Source organism: Penicillium diatomitis, assembly GCF_028827545.1.
Source record: "Penicillium diatomitis strain IBT 30728 chromosome Unknown utg000008l_segment0_segment0, whole genome shotgun sequence".
Classification (NCBI taxonomy): domain Eukaryota; kingdom Fungi; phylum Ascomycota; class Eurotiomycetes; order Eurotiales; family Aspergillaceae; genus Penicillium; species Penicillium diatomitis.
Window position 1 is genome coordinate 765,430 of NW_026623180.1, and position 24,841 is coordinate 790,270.

Here is a 24,841-nt window from a genome sequence, read left to right on the forward strand (position 1 = left end):
ACCAGAACGCATTGTTGAACGCTATTGACATTGTTCCTGGCCCGATACCTGGTCCGTCTGAATTCGGCTAATCGTGGAGGTTATTTCTGAATGGCATTGATGTGCTGGCGAACGACGAGATGGATAATCGTGGGTACCTTAGTACCTGAGTCCTCAATGGTACCTTTGCTGGAACCTTCTGGAGAACCTAGCACTGAAGTCGTAACAGTAGGGTGAAGAATTCACATTGATGCATGATTCTATCTAATGAGCATTCATATCTGGCATACTTGAATGGATTCTTGTGTCCTGTTTGATGAATCATGGAATTGTTGTACAGCTGAAGCGTCTCGAGTACCGTAGCAGGTACATTTGCTTCCCGTGACGAAATTAAGCCCAGCGCTTGGCGCGCTAGTTGAGGTTCGTCTAAATCTTAGCCGAAATCGAGCTACCTCCATCAACTGTGATGGTCGCACCATTAATGAAAGCACCCGCACGGCTGCTGAGGAACAAGCAGGCACCGGCGACATCTTGAGGTGTGCCGATACGGCCAAGAGGAACTCCCGCCTTGATAGCATCACCAAAGGATTTCAGGGTAGCCGCCATCATTTTGCTTTCGAATGGGCCGCAGGCAAGGGTGTTGGAACTGTTCGCGATCGCATTAGTCAGTCTTACGATCCCACGACTTGAGCCAGGTTCATAGAGCACGGGGCAGTCTTACGTGATATTGCGCTTGCCGAGGTGGTTCGCTAGCACTCGGCTCAGGTGGTGGAGACCAGCCTTGCTTGAGCTATATGCGAAGGTCTCGAGGGAGGGGACACGCAAACCATCGATGCTACCAATGTTGATGATGCGTGCTGGGTCATTAGGAGAGGATGCATTCTCCAAGAGAGGGGTGACCAGCTGAGTGAGATCAAACACTCGGTGCAAGTTGAGTGTCAACACTCGAGTGAAGGCCTCCGAGGGATACTTGTCGTATGGTGCTCCCCAGTTTGACCCGGAGTTGTTCACAAGGACATGAAGCTCTGCACAGCGAAAGATCGCCAAAACTTTAGCAACAGGCTTTGGCCTGACAAGAATTGATGCAAGAAAAATAACTGACTGGTCTCCCGTTTCGCCAGCTCCTCGGCCAACTTCTTGACATCCTCATACTTGTAAAAGTCGGCAGGAATTGCGTGAGCCTTGCCCTTTCCAAGCGCATTCAGCTCCTTGCAAGCCTCCTCACAGGCTTTCGCATCTCGAGATGAGATATAGACCGTAGCCCCATTTGTCACGTAGCCTTCAGAGATCATGCGACCAATACCCTTGGCGCCACCGGTGACCAGCACCACTTTACCCTGCAGCATTCATTAGCAAGTAGAACATGTAGATGGTGTGACATTCTTCGGTGTACCTTGACGTCAAACAGGCTTTGAGAATCCATTGTTGTAATTTTCTTTTAGCTGTCTCTGAACACGAGACGTCTTAATTCAGGAGAAGAACTATTCTTTATCATTCTTCGCCCCGCCATTTACTTTCCCCCATTTGCGCGGGATACCCGAGACCAGCATGGAGAGCCGAGGCCCAGCGGAGTTGGAGTTTCTCCGACTATATTGGCGCTAACCCCCTTTCCATGGCGACCTGGATACCTGAGGCACTAAAGGGCTTCGCTGCGGGGATTTCTAAATTTCGGAAAGGTTCTGGTAGTAACCCACGCTGTTGATATGCTTATCTGTCGTCGTCAAACCCGCTTCCAGACATTATTTGCTTGCCACTAAGCTCAGCATGGAGGAGCTACTCGCCAAGCACCGTAAAGAGCAGAAAGATTTACAAAGTCGCATCACTCAGAAGAAAAAGTCTGCCACCAAAAAGACTCGAAAGGGTGTGAATGATGAATGCGAACGAATGCAACGGGAGCTCACCGAGCGACAGCAAAGCGAGATTGACGAGTTGAATGGCGGATCTTCAGAGCCGGTTGAGGAGCAACTCGAAGATCTCAGCATCAACGATGAGCAACCGACCAATCCGCTAGATGATAGCCAAGAGAGCGCCGCGGCGAACTTGAACACACCCGAACCAGCTCTCACTGCACCGTCGCCCGAAGAGCCAACTACAAAAGTCAAGAAGCCCAATCGCCAAAAGGCTCGCCTAGCGCGACGCGCGGCCGCGCAAGCTGCCCAATCTGCTGCTGCGGCTGAGGAGGCTGCCAATCAGACTGACTACAGGGGCAATGAACAAGAAGTGATGGATGCTGTCTTCAAAAAGCTGGGCCTGAAAGAAGTCGAGGTGACGCCGGATGGACATTGCCTTTACTCAGCCGTTGCCAAGCAGCTAGATGAGTCCGGTATTGGGTTACGCCCAGACCCCAGCCGCATCGTTCTACAGCCAACTACCCAAACGCGAATCGATACTGTCACGTCGCCTCAGCACGACGGATATCGGGCTGTTCGTGCCGTGACTGCGGACTTCATCACTGATCATAAAGAAGACTTCGAAGCGTTCATGGAGGAGCCCATTGACGTCTATACTCGCAAGATCAAGCTGACTGCGGAGTGGGGCGGTCAGTTGGAACTACAAGCAATTGCACGAGCATACGGGGTGGACATCAATGTGGTGCAAAAGGACGGACGGTTGGAAAAGATCGAATGTGGAGATATGGACACTTTTGATGAAGACGAGAAAAAGAAACGCGTTGTTTGGCTGGCATACTATCGCCATACCTACGGCCTGGGCGAGCACTACAATGCTCTGTTCAAAAAGGAATAGAGACGTGCTCTCCATGAAGACTATCCGTTTCACGACACGGGCGGTCTAACTATTGCGGAGATGTGCTCGGCACATTTGGCGATCATGCGCGACGATGTCGAGGGTGCCTTACTAGTTCATGTCAAGTCACAAGCCTTCGTCCCAGCCCAACGCAAAGGCGCCCGTGCAGAGCTAATCACGTCTTCGCCAAATTGAGACCCTATCATGGATGACTCCATTCTCTCCCTGGCCCACAGTATGCGTTCGTGCTGGCTGCCAGTGAGCGACGCGCTCGAGTCCTACTTGACTTGGCTCTCGCAACGGGTCCGCTTTCACGACACCCTTGTCATTGTAGACAATCTTCTCGCCCGGATGACTCAGATGTTCCACATATGCCTCTGAGGGGGAGGCGTATGGAGGGCCAGGGGCAAGGGGGTCTTTGTGACGAGGAAATTCCAGGCAGATCAAATTTCCAGCCGGGGACGGAGCTAAGAGCTCGGTATGCCGAAGCGCCCATTTGGGTCGCAATTCGGGGCTGAGAGCACAAAAGAACTGGAACTTGGTTAGGATATCTCGGACGAGGCGACTAGGAATCAGAGCAGCAACTACTTACCGTGTAGTCGTAAACGATATCAAATCCATTCCGGGGAACATTGATCGCCTTCAGCCACGCATCGTCAAAAAAGTCGCCTTGAATCCAAGTGACTTTGCCCCTGCCAACTGATTCGTCCCGCACAGGATATCGACTCAAATTTGCTGCTTCTTCCTTCTTGCATGCCTCGACCGCGCCTGGGCTATACTCCAGCCCATAGGCATCATATCCAAAGCTTGCCAGCAATAGTACATCCACCCCGCGACCACACCCAGGAACGAGAGCCTTCCTCCTGTAAGAAGTGCCATCCTCTCGCTGTGCGAGTGGCCCGCCGACAGTGCCCACACGCTCAACTAGAGTGTCTTCTAGTGCGGGGTTGGGGAATCCTCGATCCCATGGCAGATCATCGCCTTTTTCCCAGAGCGATGCCCATCCCTCCACGTAGCGTTCCCCCTTGTATGTTGCCAGATGAGCCTGTATGCCCTTAGGGTCGATATTGGCCGGTGGTGTCATCGCTGTGAATAGCAGAGGTCGCAGTGCGGGGGCGGTTGGATATGCACGAGATGATAGTCTCGGAGTGGTTCGGCGGGCTGCGGATAGTAGTTTTGTGTGGTGAATCGCCCGCGTAGTGAGCTTCTGGATACAATGTGCTGTCAAGAGCCTCTTACGCATTCGAGAAGAGATTGAAGGGCGACTGCGCCGACGCACTGATTCAAACAACACAGTCGATTGGAGCAATGCCGGATGAAACACCTCGAAACGACAGAAGCAATAATATGGGTTGTCTACCCCACATCGTGGAGGGACTTCGGGCCGAGGCGGGCCCTTTCGAATGACTCAGCAATCGATGGCCGATAGCCCGACCAGGTAGGGTGCACCGGTGCCGCAGTGGCAAGTGGACACTCGAAAGCTTCCACGTTGAATTGAAAATTGAAATAAAAGTCGTTGAAGGTCGCAGCTTGAACGAACTCGGTGGATAGATTTCCTAGTATGTCAAAACATATGAGTCGGATAAGCGGGCGGTAGCTGCTCACAACGCCGCATGGCTTGCGGTACTGGCAGATGATGTCACACTTCAGTCTTCAGTTGAAGATACGCACCAAGATTAGTTGGACTCATTTGTCAATCGCGGGAGAAGAGCCACGAGCTCCGACGCAAATGTTTGTGTATATGGCCAGCATATCTTTTTCAGCATAACTGTATAGGCATGTTGTCTAGTCACATCTTTGCTGTTCGACTGATTGATCGATTGAACTGATGGATCGCAGTTGAGTGCATTTCCAAGTCTCTCATCGGCAGTACCCGCCCACGTATTGTTGCCGACGGAAAAGCGGCACATTGACTCTGTATCGACTAGCGCACGATCCATTACCTGATTAATCAACCCCCCTCTTTAAGATCGAATGAGTGTCCGTGGCGGACATAAAAATATTAAGCGCACTGCGTAAGGAAAACAAAAAGCGCTACATGACTCGGAGATCATCGGTCGTTGTCGGCTTTCCGAATGCAGTCGGAAAATTAGCGTGATTATGCTGATTGATTGCAACGACAATTCTCAATCAGATAATAATACCCATGCAACCGTCCGTTTCGAAGAGTGCACTACAAAGCAAAGCGTGTCTCTGGTTCGCATGCCTTGTTGGCATAAGCATCGGGGGCTCGAGAGACTAAGTGTCTCGATCTGTGATAATCGACCTACGTCAGCCTTTCAGTGACTGCGACTTGAGGAAGGAGCCACAAGGAGAGCAGTAGGTAGGCACGATCCTTGCGACTACGTAGGGTAGTCATTGGCGGAATGCTTGTTGACATCGGCAGCCGGTTCAGTATTCGGCGGTCTTTGTTTTATCTAATGTCATCCATGAACTGACGACTATTGCAAGATATGATCTTTATTGCTCGACGCATACTGGAAGAATAGTCCATATCTGTGCTTGATATTGTTAAGTTGACAGAGTCGAATCAGCGACAAATTTGACCTTTCAGCCTTTGACTGCAGGTTGCTGTGAAATCCGAGATCTCCGATCGTTGAACGGTTACCCATCAGACTGATCCTTGGAAGTTGTGCATCGAAACCGCCTTGGAAATCAGTATCGAAGCCGAGATGACGTCTCCAGACGAGGGCCTTGAACCCTTTCCGCCCCTTCCAAGCCCATCGTCAAGTTTTGACGGAGCACATCCATATAAAGCCAACGACATACCCCCGGGAATCCATGCTGCTCGCCCCAGTTCATGCAACAACGCGTCGGTGCCCTTTGATGATGAAAAAGGGTCACAAGAGCCGCCGGTGCCGCTGACACGACAGGTCACTGAGCTGGGTCCAGCAGTCAAGATACCACGCTCGAAGCGCAGAGGCCTCCTGGCCCAAGTGACTCTTGTCGCGGAAATCGAGAACCCCAAGACCTATTCTCGAAAGCTCAAATGGTTCATCACCTTCATCGTGGCTGTCGCAGGTGCCACGGCCCCAATGGGCTCATCTATATTCTTCCGTGAGTCACTCGCTTCTTCATATGGCTGGTCACATACCCTAATCATGTCAATTAGCTTCCCTATCCCAGGTGACCAAGGAGCTGCATACGAAGACGACCATCACCAACTTGTCAATTGCCTTGTATATGCTAAGTATGTCGATTTTCCCTCTCTGGTGGTCTTCCTTCAGTGAACGACTTGGACGACGAACGATCTATTTGGCTTCGTTTGCGCTCTTCGTGCTGTTCAACTGCCTCTGTGCCATCTCTCAGTCGATCGCCATGCTCATTGTCATGCGCATGTTGAGCGGTGGTGCATCCGCTTCTGTTCAAGCAGTGGGCGCCGGAACGATCGCTGATCTATGGGAGCCTCGCGAGCGCGGTCGTGCAATGGGCATCTTTTACTTGGGGCCACTCTGCGGACCGCTATTTGCCCCCATTGTGGGTGGACTTCTCGCTGATCGTTGGGGCTGGAGGAGTACCATGTGGTTTCTTGCCGGCTATGGTGCCCTGACGCTGGTCTTTATCTTGTTTGCCCTGCCCGAAACGCTCGTGGTACGGAAGCTTGTACTCCCGGAGACAACGGAAGCCGACTCGCTGCCCACGGCTCGTACGCTGAGCCGCGTGTCTTCACGACAGGTACTGGGAATCACAACGAGTTGGCTGAAGACGCTCAAAATGATCTTTCTTGATCCTTTGAAGATTGTTCTTTATCTGCGATTCATTCCAGTGCTGCTGAGCGTTTACTACGCAAGTATTGCTTTCGGCTCGCTCTATGTCCTGAATGTCAGTATTGAAGGAACATTCGGCAAAGCACCATACAATTTCAGTACGATTATAATCGGTCTGCTTTATATTCCAAATTCCATCGGGTATGTGGTTGCGAGCTTGTTCGGTGGCCGATGGATGGACAGCATCATGCAGCGCGAGGCCAAAAAGGCAAACCGGTACGACGACAAGGGGAGGCTAGTATTCCGCCCCGAAGACCGGATGCGCGAGAATGCTTTGCTTGGAGCCTTCCTCTACCCAGCCGCCCTCATCTGGTATGGGTGGACTGTCGACAAGGGCACATACTGGCTAGTTCCGGTATGTATGAGAAGTTTCCTTGCCACCTTCGACCAGTCCAGTGAGTCTCCGTGCTGACTCAGTTGGTGACTGACTTTAGATGATTGCCAACTTCTTCTTTGGCATCGGTTCCATGCTGATTTTTAGTATGGTGACTACCATGTTGACTGAGTTTATGCCGAAGAAATCATCGGAAGGAGTTGCTTTGAACAACTTTGTGCGCAACATCTTCTCTTGCGTCGGCTCACTGGTGACAGCGCCCGTGATCAGTGGCATCGGCAACGGGTGGCTTTTCACCATCCTCGGGCTGGTTGGCTTTGCAAGCAGCTCGGTCATTTTTCTGATGCGTGCCTTTGGTCCTCGCTGGAGAGAGATCATGGACGCTCGAATGAAATGACCTGCTTCTGCTCTGCTTTAGTTGTGTTCAAGCCCAGAAGGGCATCCGTTACTTCCAGGACATGGGTCATGGTTCTCATTTCGGTCATGCTTGATTCCGGGCTGTTCATCCACTGATCAAGGTAACGCGACACATGATTTACATTCTTTGGTGCTGCTGGTCTCACTCTCTGGACTCATGTCTATTCTATCAATATCACTTTCTGCATGGCCTAGTGAAGTATTATTCTGTGTTCTGTTTTTGGGGGGGGGGGCGGGGGTTTGCGTGTTCCATTACTGCCTTTGTCGGTTCCCACACTGGGACTTTTCTGCCACTACATATCATACCCGATCGAATTGACGGCCTCAAACACGTTACTTTTGTAAATCCATCTTCCTTCTTGATGAAGGGTAAAGGAAGTTGGGCAGCCTGCAAGGCCCTTCTGATCCGGACGCAGTCTGATCACCAGGACATGCAATCCCCATGTTTGGTCTCCCTACATATACTCATTGCACCGACAGACGGAAGGTTCTGCTCTCAACTTTACCCTGCACATTGGTAACTGATACGCTGAAATCGGAGCTTGCCTAGACTCCCAGGCCAAGTGTTGAATCAATTTCTGCGAAACAGGTCATGAAACTAGGTTCAATTTCCATCTGAGGCTTTGTTACTCATGGAATTTGACTCGGCAGCTCAGTTTCAGGTTGATTCTACCTAGATAGGTAAGATTGAGGGGAATCGGGCCGAAGGTAGCTTGAAAGTCGGTCCTGTTCGATGTAGTCTTGTTGATCGTCAAAGATATTACTGGAGCCACGCCTTTCTCGGTCGAGCCGAGCGACACAAATTCCCGAGGTATACTTGTATTCTCTAGCACAAACTAACTACTGTCCTTCTTAGTAACTGCCTTAGTACCTCAGGTACTAAATAACTACATGTATACTACTACCTACTTGGTTTTAGCCTGACTACGTTTCACCATCTTCCGGTGAGCCATAATGAGGCATCACAGCAGGGGTTTCCTGCCCGTTGCAGGATGCTTTGATCTTCGGCTATAACCAGTGGACCATTATTGCGACCCAAAGTTGGAGACTTGAAAAGATGCGTAGGACTCAAGACTTGAATGATGGTACAACACTCTGCCAGACCCAGCAAGGCGCTCGTCCACAAAGCTGGAAGGCGTTCGGGTCGCTCTCGGGTCGCGCCGTTGCGAGAGCCATGGGATGAACATTGATGAACTGGGTGTTGAAACGCAGAACAAGCCGCTAAGTCTCACTACTGGGCAAGTGGGCATGAGTATGCTGATTGGGCTGGATTCCGCTTCATGCATGCAGCTCTTTCGAGATCGCGACATGCCAAAAATAAGGCGCGAGTTCTTGACGAGGCCCTTTAGGCTCTCAGGCTCTGTCGGTCCAGTCTGGTCCTTAAGCCCGAATTGCAATCTCATTGACCCGCGATCCGATTACTTCTCTGGCGACCGCAAGTCCGAAAGATGATGCGGCGAGGAGGAGACCTTGTATTGGTTAGTCAATTGTCGGACAACTGGCGGCGGCGAGGGGGATCACCTGATCCACCAGGCAAGGCATCATTCACAGATCCCCCGTCCCATCCATCCCACCGTCAAGGCTTTCCTTCCCGCATTGCTGCATAAGATCGATGCATAATCAGTCTCGCCCATTCCGATCACCGAGTCAGTTCTCTTGAATCCACGCCCTTGCTGTGAACAACCTTGGTTGTGAAGCATGATGATGCCTGCCTCTCAGGCTTGCTGGAGGCTGGAGACCGGCCTAAGGTGAAGTGTCGGTGTCGAAGAGTGGAGTTCAATTGCTCCTAACCCGCCCCGTCCATTTCCCTTCGTGGATTGAGGACCCTCCATAGACCGCTCAGTACCTACTGTCGCCTGTGATACTGTCTGGACCCGGGAGTATCTGGAAAAGCCGCGGACCAGCAGACATTCCCCTACGAGAACATCCTGATTCCTGGTTCGCTCCATCCGATCCATCGAGCATGGACATTACTTATCGCGAATTTGGGTGAGATGCAGAGAAGGCTTCTCCTGTCTTCTCCACAGGCGCCGGGCCTGCATCCTATTTGCCGCCATTGCCGGGTCCTCGTTGGGCACACACTTGGAAGCTCTTTACCGCATCACTTTGGCGTTGCAGGGCGGGCGCCCGAGCTCCCGTCTTCACTTTGGCCGAGAGGCTGGTGGTTCAGTATCGACTGGACTCCCCTCACCGGCTGCAAAGCGACTTTGCAGTTGTGCTACTCAGGTAGTAGGACTAGGTACTGTCTGTACTCTGTAGTGGTGAATCAGATCGTCGGTTGACCCCACTATGCTGTCAAAGATCAATTGAACACACCCCACGCGGCCAGTCGACTGTCACTTCTCGCATGGTAGAGGGACGCGACAAGGGTCAAGCCAATTTCTTGCTGAAGGCAAGACAGCGGATCTGAATTCAGGGCCAGCTTCCCTGGTGGCTACAATCCCCACCCCACGTATGCGTCGTACCCATATGGCTCCATGGAATTGCATGAAACCCTTTCCTATCCTGACTGTGTCGCCATTCAATCCCCAATCTTAGTCGACCATGCGATGCTTCCGCCTGCAGCATCTCCTCCGAGTGGAGCTCGTGCAGCTCCCACATTGCCATAGTCGAGTCTTGTAGGTTACTTTTCAGTCGTCCCAGCCAGATATGGACGACCGATGCGATGGACCCAAGGCGACGTGGTCCAATGGCAACAAACATGAAGGCTATACACATATGACGTTCAGAGCCCGATCATGCAGTGTAGCAGGTCGTCTCCATAAGCTTCTCCCCTTGGATGGCAAACGATTATACGCTGCCTCACGATGGCCGCCCAATACCATTCCTTCAAGATCAGCCGAGAACAAGCATATCCTTATTTCCCCGTTCGATCCTCTAATACGTTGTACACTGCCCTGGTCTTGCTGTCGTTTGATTCTCTCGTCTCTTGTTGAATCTACTAGATTCCCCCTTGTCGTTTCATTCCTGAACCGAGACCCCCCTTTACCTTGCATCCGAAGCCTGACAGCGGCTTGTCACGTCCTTATTGTTCCATTCTAAGGCGCATCACGCGCCAGTCAGCATCACCATTTGTTGGTCCCAATCTATGATACGTCATTGATCCGAGGACATGGCTGGCAAAGGTAATAAGAAGAAGAACAAGAACAAGAACAACAACAACAATAATAATCGACTCCCCGTCGGTATCAACAACACACCTCAAGAGTCAGGAGATACCCCGGACGAGCTTGCCATCGGGTCGGCTCCCGCAGGCCTCGAAGATGAGCCAGTTCAAGATCAAGTACGCAGAGCTCCCTCAATATTCATACCAATCTTTCAACTCGCAATATCGAACCATTGATCGAGATGATGGCTATACATATACCTACTACCCCATGGTCGCAACCGAAAATGATCTGACGGAAGACAATGCTCAGGACAAGGCTGAGCCCAGTGCTACCGAACCAACAAATGAAGCAAAGCCAGAGGAGCCTTCAGCTCCTCAAGAAGGAATCCCAGCGGCAGCAGAGCCAGCAGGTAAGCATATCGAATTCTTTGACAAAGACGCAATATCACCTGTCAAAGGGCCCGGACCTACCATTGCGACTAAGGATGGATTCGCTAAAGCTTTCACAGAGCCAACTGAAGCTGAGACATCTCCGGCTGAGGACAAATCTGCTGAGGACAAATCTACTGAAGCATCAAACGCATCAGAAGAGGAAGCCCAGGTCGAGCCCGGAGACACACCCAACCCCGAGGCTCAGCCCGCGAGCTCAGAGACCGAAGAAGCTCCCCAGGGAGCCGTCGATGAGCCCGCTGCGGAAGCTACAGAGCCGGAAAAGGGCGACGAAAGCGCTGCCCCGACAGAGGAAGCCGATGCAGTTAAGCCACCCAGCGACGAGAATGGAGGCAATGGTACTACTATCCCCCATCTGCTTGCTCTTCTTCTATGCCCTCAGACTAACATACTGGTAGACGAAGATTTTCCACCAGTTGACCCTGAAGCTGGACATGACGGCGTAGAGTCCGAAAAGGAGGAAGCCGCCAAGCAGGCCGCCGAAGATGCGGTAGAGGCTCAGTCCACGGAGGACAGTGGCGCCAAAGAGCTTTCGGCTGAAGAAGCCGTGGCCGAGTCAGGCCCTTCCGATGACAGCCCAGCGGAGGGGGATACCCAGTCCGAGGACCCTCCATCACAAGGAGACGTTCATACATCCCCCGAAGCCGCTCCAATCGAAACAGCTTCTGGTGAACCAACACCCGAGGGTGATACGACGAATGTCAGCGATGATAATGCAGCCAATGCTGAAGTTCCCGTCGCGGGTGGAGGTGAAGTTGAGTCCGAGTCGGCCGACATTACAGAAGCCAACCCCACCGGCGATGACAGCCCGACCCCGGAGGCGCCCTCACCACCGAGTGAACCGGTAGAACCAGAACCTGCAGCTCCAGCTCTATCAGGCAAGGCAAGGAAGAACGCCAAGAAGAACGCTAAGAAAAACGCCAAGAAAAAGGCAGAGGAGTCTGCCGCGCCAGAGGAGACTTCTGCTGTCACCGATGAACCCCCGGCAGAGGTACCGCCAGTGGATGAGCCACCCGCCGCTGACGACACAGTCGCCAATGTCGAGATTCCCGCACAGCCTGAGGACACTGAAGCACAAGACCAAAGCGCAGCTGCAGAGTCGCCAGTCGTCGCAGACGAAGCTGAAACCAAGCCAGCCGACGAGGCCACGGGAGATGCCGACGTGTCAGCACAGCCTGAAAGCACAGAAGAACCTGCACCTACAAAGGAGGCCGGAGATCAGTCACTCGAAGCTGCGAATGATCCACCTGTAGCTGAAGAGACTGCTGCAGCAGAGACAAGTCCACCTTCTGAAGAGCCAGTCGAAGAATCTCCAACTATGTCTTCCAAGAAAAAGAAGAAAAAAGAGAAGAAGAACAAAAAGAAGGCAGAAGACTCTCCCCCTCAGGACGAGACTCCTTCACCGGCTGAGGGCGTGTCTACCGAATCAGCCAGTGTAGAAGAACCAACAGCTATTGAGGGAAGCGTTCCTCAGGCCGATGAGTCGGTTCCTGATGATACCACTGAGCAGCAGCCAGCCCCAGCCGAAGTTGAAGCCGAAGTTGGGGCCGCAGACGAACCACCAGCCGATACCGTTGAGGCTGATGTCGAGACACCAGTCCAATCGGAAACGCCTGAGACTACGGCAGCTGGAGACCAAACAGAAAGCAAGCCAATCGAACCTGGCGCGACTGACGCCGAGACACCTGCTGTGACTGGGAGTGATGCCACAGAAGAAGATCAAAGCAAAGCGATTGAAGCTGATGCCACCGATCCGGAAGTACCAGTTTCGGCACCGAGTGTTGACATCCCCGATGTCAAAGATGAAGCCGAGGGTCAGCCGGTCGAGAGCGAAAAAGCGCAAGTTGAGGCTGATGAGAGCATGCCTGCAGAAGCAAGCCCGCCTGTTGAAGAGCCCGAAGACCTATCTTCAGCTTCATTTTCCAAGAAGTCGAAAAAGAAGAAAGACAAGAAGAAGAAGGGCAAGAACTCCCAGGCTCCCGAACCTGAGCCAGAGCCGGAACCAACGCCCTCACCGCCTGTCGAGGAACCAATCCCCGAGCCTACAGCGGATCTTGAAGCTGGAGAAGAGACCAACAAGCTCGCTTCTGATGACAATGTCAACGCTGAAGAGCCCAAGGCAGCAGCTGACGATGAAACTGTTGTTCAAGATGAGTCTCCTGCTAGTGTTGTTGCAGATTTGAAGGATGAGAATCCAGCTCCCGGTGAGGATTCTGCTCAGCCTGAGACAGGCGACAACGCTGAGACGACCGACTCTGCACTTGCTGAGGAGGTCACACCGGCAGCTGCAGAGGAAACCCCTGCGCTGGCTGATGTCACTCCAGAGGCAGGACCAGAAGAGAAATCGGCTGAGCCAGCGGAGGAGGAGGGCGCTGAAATTGTAGAGGCTGAGAACACTGAATCGGCAGGTCCCTCGGAGATCGAGAAATTGATCGAAGCACCGGTTGATGGCGAGGAAGAAGCTATGCCGGCAGTGGAAGAGCCTGCACCTGAAGTAGTGAGCAATGAAGCGCCCGAACCGGAAATTGCATCATCGGAAGTCCCTGCGGCAGATGCGAGTGTTGAGCCTGCGACAGATGAAGCTGCCCAGGAAGCATCGGTTGAGTCGGCCGAGGAGCTTTCAAAGCAGGAAGAGCTCCCAGTGGCGGAGGAAGCTCCAGCGTCTGCAGAGCCTACAGCAACGGATGAGTCCAATGCGCCTGAGGAACCTGCAGCAGAGGAGCCTGCGGGAGCTTCAGAGGCTTCTGTCACATTGGCCGCGGATCCGGTCGGGGAGCTTGCAAAGGAAGAAGAGATGCCAGCAGCAGAGGAGCCTCCCGCGTCTCTAGAGTCTGCAGAGCCTGCAGTGACAGAGGCTTCCGATGAGGCCGCCGGCGAGGAACTCTCAACGTCTGTGGAGTCTGAAGCGACTGGGGCGCCTCAAGCGACGGAAGATGTCGCGGCGACTCAGATATCACCGCCAGGAGAGGAATCATCAGCAGTCGAGACGGAATCAGAAAAACAGGAAGAAGCTGTCAACACCACTGAGGACCCTGCGACAAGCACGCCTGCTGATATGGTTCCTCCTGTCGATAGTGTTGAAGCTTCTCCTGAGGAAAGCCCTGTCGAGATTTCTGGTGTTGACGAGTCGACCAAAAGCCTAGTTAACGAGCCAGTAACTGAAGAGCCAGTAACTGAAGAGCCTGTTGCTGAAGAGCCTGCTGCTGAAGAGCCTGTTGCTGAAGAGCCTGCTGCTGAAGAGCCTGTTGCTGAAGAGCCTGCTGCTGAAGAGCCTGCTGCTGAAGAGCCTGCTGCTGAAGAGCCTGCTGCTGAAGAGCCTGCTGCTGAAGAGCCTGCTGCTGAAGAGCCTGCTGCTGAAGAGCCTGCTGCTGAAGAGCCTGTTGCTGAGGAGCCTGTTGCTGAAGAGGCCATCGCCCCCGTCTCGGTCTCGGTTGCACCAGGTCCTGGAGTCGAAGAGTTCACTTCGGTTGAAGCTCCCGTTTCTGAGCCAGAAACTGCTCCTGCTGCGCAAGAAACTGAAGAGCAGTCCGCGTCTCTAGAAGAAGCCGAACCTCCAGTAGCCTCATTGCCCGAAGAGTCGTCACCTGCACAGGAAGCAGTTGTTGTGGAAACTCCCGTTGAGGCGACTACTGACATCTCGGCCCCCGACCTAGCTTCTGTTAAGGCTACGGTGGACGAGCCGGTGTCTGAGCTAGCAGAAGTGCAGGAGGAGGTGAGCGAGGCAGCGGTGGTGGAGGAAGCTGTTCGCGCCATGCCCGAGGAGGACGTGCCAGCACCAGAACCTCCCGTGGAGACAACCGAAACTCCAAGTGATTCGGCTCCTTCTGTGGATGAAGTCGTTGCTGCAGATATTCCCCCTGGAGATGATGCGCCTGGGCCCTCTCATGACGATGAAGAGGCTTTGTTTGCCGAGGCATCTGAACTACCGGTAGGAGACTCGGCCGCACGACACAACTCACGCCGACGTAAGAAGCGTCCCGGCAATGAGAACGAGCGACGCAATTCTAGGACTTCCTCAGATGGACAGAAGAAAGACCAGCTCACCCGTCAGAAGAGCGAGCGCGGTGTCTTCACCAACCGATGGGCGAAAGCCTTGGAGGAAGCTCGAAAGCAGCACGAGGAGAAGAAGAGGGCAGAAGCGATCAATTTGAAGAAACAGCAGGCTTTGGCTGAAGAAAAGGAGCGCAGCGTGGCTCCGTCTTCGGAAAAGTCCGTGAAATCTCGAAGCTCATCCACCAGGGAAAAGCGCGAGATGGTAGCAGAGAAAGCACCACCTGTTGCTGTCACCGAAACAGAATTACCAGTTGAGCCACCACTTCAAGCCAAGGCCGTCCCTGAGACCAAGGTCAAATCGAAGCCCACGTCCAAGCGTCGATCTTCTGAGGCCGAACCAAGCAAGGCAGTGAAGACATCATCGTCGAAGCCTACCACGGCCTCTTCGAAACACGCATCAACTTCTGCGCCCAAACCTCGCGCCTTCCTGCGCTACATGAGCAACGCCCCCGTCGCCAATACCAACGGAATCATCGTGCGACCCAACGGAACTTCCAAATCCGCCGCTCCTGCTCCGGAGAAGCCACGACGTTCTTCTACGACCCGGAGCCATGGTAGTGGTCATCATGAGCGCTCGTCAAACGAAGAAAAACGAAGCAGTGGACGATCCGAGAAATCTCACTCACGACGTGAAGACGATGCTGTCAAGGAGAAGAAGAGTCGGCGACGAAGTTCAGTGGAAGCTGAGGTTGGAAAACCTCGCGAACCACGCGAAAGTCGTGAAACCCGCGAACCGCGTGAGCCCCGTGAGACTCGTGAGCGAGAGAAGGGAGCTGAGGGTTCTCGCCGTCCACATCAGAGCAGCAAAGACAAGGAGGCTCGGGCTCATCGCCGCCACAAGCGTGACGAATCCCCGCCGCGGGAGCAGAGTAAGCTCAAGGGCTTCCTACGAGCCATCACTGCTCACTAAGTACACTCTCGGGAGTATCTTTCGGTGATCATGAGCTCGAGTTGTGCCCACATGAACGAGAAGAAGGAAAGATGAACGGTGAATCACGTATGAAGAGTGGTGATTACGAGACAATGTTTTCAAGATATGTGTTATCAGAATTTTGATGTGAAAGTTGCATGAAGAAGCGCGCATTCCTGGAGTCCTGTCTTTTTATTCGTACGATGAGACTGGCTTCCTCTTTATTGATCCAAGACTGTCAGACAATTTTTTTCATTTGCTTTCCTTCTTGTTATACTACTCAGACAATTGATACATTTTTTTTCCGACCGGACAAATGAGTCCGCGGGGTAACCCTTTCAAAGAGAATACTTCCTTACCTTTTTATTCCAAAGACATACCAGCACCGGAGATCAGTGCATAAATAAGCACAAATTTTAGGACCAGAACAATTCATGTACTCGATTGCATATTCGTGAGTGGATGGTACGAATCGATCTCACGGCTCGCAGAGACGCTATGTAGAAAAAGTGCCCAAATATCCGCGAGTATGGTGAAACTACCACCGCGAGGACAGGTTATACAAGATCGTAAAGGGCCATATGTAGGATACGATGATTACAGCTCATTCCTCGCTGGAATTACCCTCGAGCACCAATTGCACCATGCTCTGTAGGTTCCAAGCTCTTCCCGCTCAAGATATTTGCCAGTTTCTCGTTCATCTTCGTATTCGACCACACAGGCACCGACGAGCACCCGCTTTTTGGCCTTTTGTTTCATAAGTCCGCCCAATCCGACGATCTCCTGTCGGAAGTAGCCTGGTTCTTCGTCATGACTTTCAATTAGGACTTGGTCATGATGATGATGGTGGTGGTGGTGGTGATGCGATGTATGGCCAGGCGGACTATAACTTGAGCTACTGCCGTCACTGACACCTTCATCTACCTCACAGTCAACCTCAAGCTCGATTTCCTTTGCCGCGAGACAAGCTTGTCCGCGGCCGCATTTCACGCCCTGGCTTCCCTCACCAATGCCAGTGCCGAGCCCGCCGCCAAGATATGTGCTATATCGGGTCCTCCAGTCCCAAACCCTTCGATAGGTGGTGTCGTCGCTCCGTAGCGTCTGTCCGCACTGCTGGCATAACCATACCGCGTCTCTGCAATTGCATATTCCTGTTATGCGCGAGAGCTCTGCTGCGACATTAAGTATTTCACCAGTCATGCGAGGCTCTGGGAGAACAGATCCGTTTGGCAAATGCATAGAAAGTGGCGCATTACAGCAGTATCGACAGAGGCGGCGGATACGGCCCTTGATATGAGACTGAGATGGGGGCTTTATCGTACAATTCTGGTTTGCAACGTCAGCTTTGACTTCTTCCTTACAGATGTGAGATGATTATATGGCGGGTAATGCAAAGGGACATACCCTGCATACGATCTTGTGGCAGCGCCTACACTCATCCACCATGTCCCGTGCGCACTTGCCCACCTTGCCGCGAGAGATCCTGCCCGCTTCATGGCTGTTCTGACTCAACAGCCGGAGCACCGATTTGACACTGTTGGGGACGTTGGCCCCCGCCTCCAGCATATCCGCCACAGTCTCAATAAACTCATTTTCGCAACGCAAAGTTTCCCGGATGAGTTGATGTCGGAACTGGGCCAGATTAACATGAAATTGGCGACACGTCCGCGACAAGGCATGGAGGGTGTTTAGGTCAATAGCACGAGCGATGGCCTTGACAATACTGGCTCAAAGAGAGAATTTCATATCAGCAAATGGAATCACTAGATTGGGAATGGGGTCTCTGTTGAGGGGGGAAGTTACATACGGATAGCAGCTGAGCGCAGCCGAAAAGGCACCTCGATTCTGATTGGTGACGAAGGCATAACTTCCGGGCGCTGTAGGCTTCACGTTCCCGTTGATATTATCTCTTGGAGAAACGGAAAAAGATGGAGTAGTAGCACGTATGATGATCCCGGCGGAATTTAATTTTGTTCCGTGTGCTGGTTGCTTTTCCAAAGAAAATGGCGAAGCATGCTGGTCGTAATGCTTCTCGGAGAAGGCATCATTGCAATCTTCTAAGTCGACGAATACCACCATTCTCACGCTGCTTCCGCCATCAGTGGACTGTATGAGATCCGGCGACTGCTATCATTCATGAAAATAAGACTGTGGCACGCCTGGCTGGCGAGGTTTTTCACTCGCCAGGTGGATCTGTCCTGAGCAGGCTGGGAGGACGACCGTGACACTGTGGAGCACGGAGACGATCTTCCGTGTCGGATGACTTTCAAGATTGAACTGACCTAGACCAAGCTGAAAGAGACTTTGAGGTCAAAGCATATAAAGATTCATATCAGGTCAGATCTTAGTACTCGCACAATCCTTGGGCCCGATAAAGCAGGCTACGATGAATTTGAAGGGGTTCGAAAGAGGTTGACAAGTTGAATTGTATGGTCGAGGTTCAAGGTTGGGGTTGATGATGACATCCCCGCACTTGCTCGCTGTTCCCTCTTATCTCTTATCTCTTATCTCTTATCGACCCGGTTTTGACGCACAAGACGAGACAGCTGAGATCACTCCTGATAGACGACTTGCCAAGAGAATGGCAGGTATTTTGATTATCTCTGAAAGACGACTCTCATTCAATGACTATAGTATAGCAGTTTGATTAACCTCCTTTGGGTCAGCTTATTTGACCATCAGCTGTGTGCTTTGGCATAAGTGTGACCCTGAACATTACCCTGTCCAGCCCTCTAGCCGCACGATTCGAACTCAAAGCGTCATGTTCTATCTTTCCCTGGGCAGGATAGATCCGAATCTGGACAGAGCTAGCAATTCCATAACTTCCACTTGTCGCTCCATGTTACTCCCGCTTCAGTGGCGCTACGCTACATCCTCGTCTCCGTCTTGACAGCTAGCCAAACTCGCATCAACACTGCATGTGCGAACAACGACGCTGGCGAGGACACCATGTTGGACGTGCAATACCTGGGGAGATGATGGACCCTGAGCAAAGAATCGTGAGCCGACGTGACCTCGCTCCGTAGCTGAGTCGATCAATGCCCAGGACCCCAGTCTAAATGGATTCCAATGGCCCGCATGTCTCATTTATCCTAATACTGTAGCAGAAAGGTGCGTCAAGAACCAAATAGGGAACCCCCCACGGTATCATTCCTTCTCTTCTGTCCGTCCACATGTGCTTCAGACATGCGCTTTCACAAGAACTGCAACACCGCTTGGTCAAGCCTTCTGATACGATGCGCATTCTCATCTAAACCAGGATCTGCCAACCTGGACCAGCTTCGAGCTACCGGATGGTAGACAAGATTTCCCAACCATATCCAATCTTGCAGTATTAGGCCGATGACCGCTTTCGAATGTCAAAATATCAGCCACGCTGTCACCACAGCAGCTGCGGATCCTAGTGGTAAAGCAAAACTCTGAACCGCCTGCTGAAGAATTCCGCGCATGCCGAGGCTAGTCAAGGTCGCGAATATTCCCCCTCCGGGTGTGAATGCACCGTACATTACAGACTGGAATTTTGCTGCCAGAGATCCTGTGGCGAGTGTCATGTGTGTTAGCTTCAAGCAGTTCAACAATGCAATGATGGCTGGTGATGCTGTGGATCAGACCTGCGACAATTCCAAAAGGCCCGAATCCAACGTTCAGAATCCCGAGAACTGTTTGGAATATGATTGCTCCTGCTGCCATCGAGCCCACTTGACGCCCAAGTCACATCGGACGTTGTTACTTGTCTATCATAAAAAATGGCCATCTCGTGGATTACTTACCCAGAGGTGGAACTTTTGTCCAGGCCCAGATTCCCCATCCTTGGAATGTGAATGGCAGCTCACGCAGAACGCTTGGGGAGATGATTCGATGGGCAGCCAGTCTATAGGCATGTTCCCCGAGCTTTGCTATCGGATTTGATTCCAGGTTTTCAGCGACAATGTGATAGGCTTTTAGCCAAGTAGTCTCTGACATCTCCTCTACTCGAATTCAGGATTGGTGGTGATGGTGAGTGCGGTTGAAGAGACGGATATACGGTGCTCGTCCATCGAAGAAGCAACACTTTTTTTTTTATCATCCGTTGCTCGAGGAATGGTTAAAAGCCGTTTGATCCTTACTCAGTGATAATTCAAAGCTTCTTTGATCCCCCCACACATTTTAAAGAGCGGGCTTGAGTGCGAATATGCCGCTTCGTACGATCATTTTATGATCAAATGATATCATACTGTCAGACACGGTGGATGTCCCGGGACTTTCTTCCGGCCTCAATGGGTTACATACTCAGGTTCTTTAAAGTCCTTCCGACGGTCCGTACCTTGCATATGGATTCATCCTTGTTCAATAAAGAGATTGCTTGTATGATTGAAAGAGTCATTTAGGTTTCTATTGAGTATTTAGGTCGTCGACCACTGACATTGTCGTAGTTCAATCACAGGTATCGGAACACTCGCCGGAAAACTCATCCATTCTATCACAACAGCTCATCGCTCGACAAGCTATTGAGAGGGGGGTAAAAACTAATGAAATTATGTTATTTGACTTAAGTTCTCTTTATAGCTTAGAGCGTCACACAATCAGCCGAATAGCAAGGACATGAAATACAGAGAAAGACGATATTCAATACTTCCCATATTTACAAAAACGAGCAGAGTACAACATGATGAGTTCTCATAAACTAACCCACTAAGTGAGACAGAATACTCGCCATGGCTCTCAGAAGATTCAACACATTGAGCGTTGTCAACCCGCTTAAATAGATTGTATTTAACAGTTGATTTTCTTAAGAGCAGGGAAATCGTCAACGTCTTCTTCAATGAACAGATAAATTTGCTCTTCACAGTCAAACCTCTGGGTTTGTGGTAGTTCTCCATTCATGTAGTATCGATTATTTCTGGTCTCTGGGCGCCCTTGGAGGGGAAACGTTTGTCTCACTGGAAAATCATTGATTTCATGAGCGCAACTTGAATCCTTCATTGTCGCAGGAAATGGGCGATGCTTTGTAGCCGTCCCGTAAAGGCAGGGACATTGCACTATACTTCTATTCAACCGTGGAATTTATAGGCAGTTGGCCAAGGCACAAATTAGCTCGGGATCAAAGATGGCTATGAGAATGAGAATGGCTCTCAAAGTAACTCCATTAATCAGAGGCTGTGGACCGTCATCTGAATGATTTGAAGGACCCTCCAGGGCTGTGAAGCTTTGCCAGATCCATCCAAGATTACGATACTACTGCCCGAAAGATTTATGAATCCCAGGCAAAATACCACCAGCCCAGAGATCCTCCTGGCTGGTTAAAGGCGGTTTAGGCGGGTAAACGGCGAAGATAATTAACCGCTAAGGTTGAATACTACTTGCAGTATGGTAGGGCTGTTTGTATACCTCAAGTTCTACTCGCCTGAGACTTTTGCTAGCTCGTTAATGTATGATTGGTATCTCCTCCTTTGCCTTGGAATAACCAAATAGGTTGAGAAAGCGATGTTATATGCCCAGCTATATTAGCTTTGACAAAAGTTCAGGCAGAGAAAGCATCGAAACCATTCACCTGCGATACTGGCTACGGATCTGGTTGCGATACTGACTGTGTTCCTGGCTGTGATGCTAGCTGCGATGCTAGCTGCGATGCTGGTGCGGATCTGGCTACGATGCTGGCTACGATGCGGGCTCGGCGTATAGGATTTAAAATGTTATTGTGGCCTCTGACGAGGCACAATTTCAGTCCCAAGACCACTTTAGTCGGATGGCTAGTATGACATGGTACAGGCTCGTTCAACGGACCGATGTTAAGTGACTTGCGCACCATGCCGATCCACCCTTTCCAGTGTACTAGGAAACTACGCCTGAAAGGCCTTTTGATGTTACCAGAGTCATTGATAAAAGCAAGAGGTTGTTGCACCTCCGCACCGGAACAGGAAGCAGGTTATGCTCCACGGCCCAGGCTTTAACCAGGGTCCCCATGTTCGGCTATACATTCTATGGCAGGAATCGCCAGCATGGATATTGAAGAATGGTGAGAGGGGGTGAGTGGGTTGAGGAGCTGCCTAATGGGTATGTCGATCTTCAGCGCTAGTCGTCTCTTTGGTTAGTAGATGGCTAGAGTGTATGTGACTGAAGTGGAGCGAGATTGAACTAGACTAGACGAGTTGAGTTGCAGCAGACAAGAAAAGAGGAGAAAAAAGAAGGCTCACAGACTTCTCTCCACAGTTAGTGCTTGGAGATTGAGACGATTAGAAAGAAAAAGTGGAAACGGAGGCCAAAGAGGGGGGAAAAGTCCACGGATCTTGAATTAAAATTCCCATGCGGTGCTCGAGTGGGCCCCCAGTTTCAACATCCTAGCATTGCATGCACCGTTTACCTATTTGAGACGAGGAGTGCGATGTGTCTGGGTGGTTGGGCGCATGATGATCCATCAACAGCGAGCCACACGGCCTTGGAAAACTCAATTAGATCCACGTACAGAGTTCTGATGAAGTCAGGGGGCCGTTGCCAAGTCGCACGGGCGGCAACAACGGTTAGGACGGCTAGAAGTTGGTTGAAATCTGACTGTCAGATTCGTAAAGTATCGTGTGGACGGCGTGAAGGCGTTGACCTCATAGCTGGAAGTATGTAATTGAAGACCACGTTGTTACACAATACCCACCGGGCAGTGTTCTGCCAGAGAAGCCATGCCCAAAGTGCCAAGCATTGTCAGTAGTATCAAACAGAAATGGAGGAACGCTGAGCCCAGAGTCCGGATCGAGCAAAGCAATCACCAATTGCAGGTTGTACTGCAGATACTAGAGAATGAGATAGCCCGCTTCCGTAACAAGCCCTCTCGTTGAGCAGCAAGTTCCTGCCAAACCGACCTTAGTGGTGTCTCAAAACATTCACCAAACGCGGCAGCATTGAGTGCAATCTTGCTCTCGGAGCCGACGGAGCTGCCGAGAATGAGATGTGTAGTTGTGTACTGCTATCCATCATTTCCAAAGAAGAGCGAGTGCCGCTGCGAGTCACGACAGCCAGACGCTACCCACCTTGCCCTTCGGCCCTGACTCGTGGGGGTTGATCTCAAAATTGAAGGAGCCTGTTCATAGGGGTCGAGCCAAGCACGCCGTTGCTGGACCGATTGCCTAGCTCGGTAGGCGGCGCTTTTTGCGCTGTTGATATTCCAGGGGCACGTTCCGTGAGAATAGCTTGTGCCAGCTGATGCCAGATCAATTCCCATGGTCCTGTCCTATCTCGTTTCTGTTGGTGAGGCTTCTCCCCTAAGCCGGCTTTTTCCAGCCTTCCATATGAAACCCTAGACGTTCGTGATCGCTCACACTGCTTTTTTAATATCGTCCACTCCCGACAAAAGTCCGCCCGACAGAAACAGAAAAGAAAAAGCGGGTCGAGCGATGGACCAGTCGTGACTCATCAGTGCATCGTATTGTGGACGATGCAACCGACTCGTGCTCAGTCCTGCTACTGTTGGATGATTCTCCAAGTCTTGATCGGCCCGTCACATATGACTGGCAGAAGTTTCGGATACGACTGCCCAAAAGGTCGATTTTGAGGTAGCAGATCACCATGTGGTCAGTGATGCCCAGGTGGGATCTGGATTTGGAATCATCGTCACTTCATAAGTTCATACCATCCGATGGACGGAAAACCAAACCCACCTTCACAGGCGAGGCGAAGCGCAGTGACCAAGTTGCCCTTTTGAGTTTTTTGTTCCCCTTCGCCTTCGGCCGATCGGAGGAAGATTAAGGCCCGGGACCATTGAACTACTCCAGTACAGTAGTAGTACCTCAGCACTACTACTGTATCGAGTTGGGGGTTCCCGTCTTTGCCTGCAAAGTCTTGGTCCAAGTGCCATCGTCTCTTTCCAGGTCTTGTCTCGTGCCGTCTTTTCTGTCGACGACTCGACTGTGCGCCTTGTTGCTTTGAAGCTTGCAGTGAACCACTGGACACCGGACACTGGGTAGTGACACTGGACACTCTATCGAACTAGGGGCACACACACCTCCTCGGCGGTCGCCCAGGTCTCACTGTAATCTTAAATCTCGCAGGGCCGGGAACCGGCTATGCAAGCGTGGCCGGGGCCAATCTCTGGGAGGGCCTTCACGACTCGACAGAGGAAGCTAGGCCATGGTTGTGTTGCTTGGCATGCAGGTTTCAGGGGGAGTGGTCGCGATCCAAAGAGATTGTTCTTATTCCCGACAGCACTGTGGTCAGTGTTGTGCAGCTAGTCGCTACTAGCTAGTACTCACAGGGTCCGTCTTGCTTGGTTTAAAGTGGTCAGTGGTGGACCGTGGTCAGGACTCGGGTGAGTCAGTCACATGGCCACTCGGTTTGGCGTACCTCTGAATGCAGCAAGAAACGCTCGCCTTGCGATGGAACTGAAGTGGATCATGTCCGTCCACGGGTCATTAGCCGCCCGACACTGCCAGTATACGGAGGATGCGTCTGGGAAGTTAGTTTGGGGAATGTCTGAGAACATAAAGAGTACGATTGTGCAGCATAAACCTTACACAGGTCTGGTCTAAGCCATAGCTCATCCACATGATGGTCTTCATCTGCAAAACCTAGCAGCTGCCCTGACAGCGCCCGCTGGGGGCAAATAAGCTTGGACAAATAGAGAAGGAGCTCAAGAAGATGCTGCTTATGATTGATCTTCAGAACCATCCTCGCCGTCTGTCAACCCGAAGAGTTGCATCCATTTCCCCGGGTACGGTGGAATGCAATTTGAGTCCAAAGCACTCTCACGCGGATAAACAGGGCCATCGGAGCTTGAGCTGCCCTGTCTAGATCCTGACCGATGGAGACTCGATTCAACTGCCATTTCCAGTAATTGGAATTTGGAACTACAGTCCCACTACCAGGCGCCTCTCACCTGCGCTGCTGCGGTGGAAAGCAGACTCCACGTTTTTCTCACTCGATAATCAAAAATACAGTAGCTAAGGGCTTACTCGGAGCCTCTGACACGTGGTGGCGCCGCTTGCCCGGACGGCCGACCGTCGCCCGTTGGCAAAGAGGATCTGCCTGGGTCGGAGTGGACAGTAAGGGCAAAGTATAACGATCCTTTGTCCGAGAATTCATACAGTATGATGTGCAAATGTTGCCGCTAGCAG

At 51.7% G+C, this 24,841-nt stretch overlaps 7 protein-coding genes across 7 annotated transcripts; 3 read left to right on the forward strand and 4 right to left on the reverse strand.

Moving 5' to 3' along the window:
• Positions 1–405: 405 nt before the first annotated feature.
• On the reverse strand, positions 406–1,402 carry N7539_006305 (short chain dehydrogenase/reductase family; the record flags this gene model as incomplete). Its single annotated transcript, XM_056935907.1, has 4 exons — positions 406–625; positions 701–1,004; positions 1,082–1,316; positions 1,373–1,402. 4 exons carry the CDS (start codon positions 1,400–1,402, stop codon positions 406–408), a joined length of 789 nt encoding a protein of 262 aa, XP_056788831.1.
• Positions 1,403–1,743: 341 nt separating this feature from the next.
• N7539_006306 (deubiquitinase OTU2) lies at positions 1,744–2,724 on the forward strand (the record flags this gene model as incomplete). The annotated part of the gene is made up of 1 exon (XM_056935908.1): positions 1,744–2,724. One exon carries the CDS (start codon positions 1,744–1,746, stop codon positions 2,722–2,724), a length of 981 nt encoding a protein of 326 aa, XP_056788832.1.
• A 171-nt stretch (positions 2,725–2,895) lies between these two features.
• N7539_006307 (putative thiol methyltransferase) lies at positions 2,896–3,808 on the reverse strand (the record flags this gene model as incomplete). Its single annotated transcript, XM_056935909.1, has 2 exons — positions 2,896–3,255; positions 3,317–3,808. The coding sequence occupies 2 exons, from the start codon at positions 3,806–3,808 to the stop codon at positions 2,896–2,898; spliced, it is 852 nt and encodes a 283-aa protein (XP_056788833.1).
• Positions 3,809–5,396: 1,588 nt separating this feature from the next.
• Positions 5,397–7,222, forward strand: N7539_006308 (MFS transporter; the record flags this gene model as incomplete). The annotated part of the gene is made up of 3 exons (XM_056935910.1): positions 5,397–5,781; positions 5,837–6,846; positions 6,926–7,222. The coding sequence occupies 3 exons, from the start codon at positions 5,397–5,399 to the stop codon at positions 7,220–7,222; spliced, it is 1,692 nt and encodes a 563-aa protein (XP_056788834.1).
• Positions 7,223–10,505: 3,283 nt separating this feature from the next.
• On the forward strand, positions 10,506–15,764 carry N7539_006309 (PE repeat family protein; the record flags this gene model as incomplete). The annotated part of the gene is made up of 1 exon (XM_056935911.1): positions 10,506–15,764. One exon carries the CDS (start codon positions 10,506–10,508, stop codon positions 15,762–15,764), a length of 5,259 nt encoding a protein of 1,752 aa, XP_056788835.1.
• A 597-nt stretch (positions 15,765–16,361) lies between these two features.
• N7539_006310 (uncharacterized protein) lies at positions 16,362–17,843 on the reverse strand (the record flags this gene model as incomplete). Its single annotated transcript, XM_056935912.1, has 3 exons — positions 16,362–17,090; positions 17,178–17,487; positions 17,572–17,843. 3 exons carry the CDS (start codon positions 17,841–17,843, stop codon positions 16,362–16,364), a joined length of 1,311 nt encoding a protein of 436 aa, XP_056788836.1.
• A 1,280-nt stretch (positions 17,844–19,123) lies between these two features.
• Positions 19,124–19,727, reverse strand: N7539_006311 (uncharacterized protein; the record flags this gene model as incomplete). The annotated part of the gene is made up of 2 exons (XM_056935913.1): positions 19,124–19,362; positions 19,535–19,727. The coding sequence occupies 2 exons, from the start codon at positions 19,725–19,727 to the stop codon at positions 19,124–19,126; spliced, it is 432 nt and encodes a 143-aa protein (XP_056788837.1).
• Between the last annotated feature and the right edge of the window lie 5,114 nt (positions 19,728–24,841).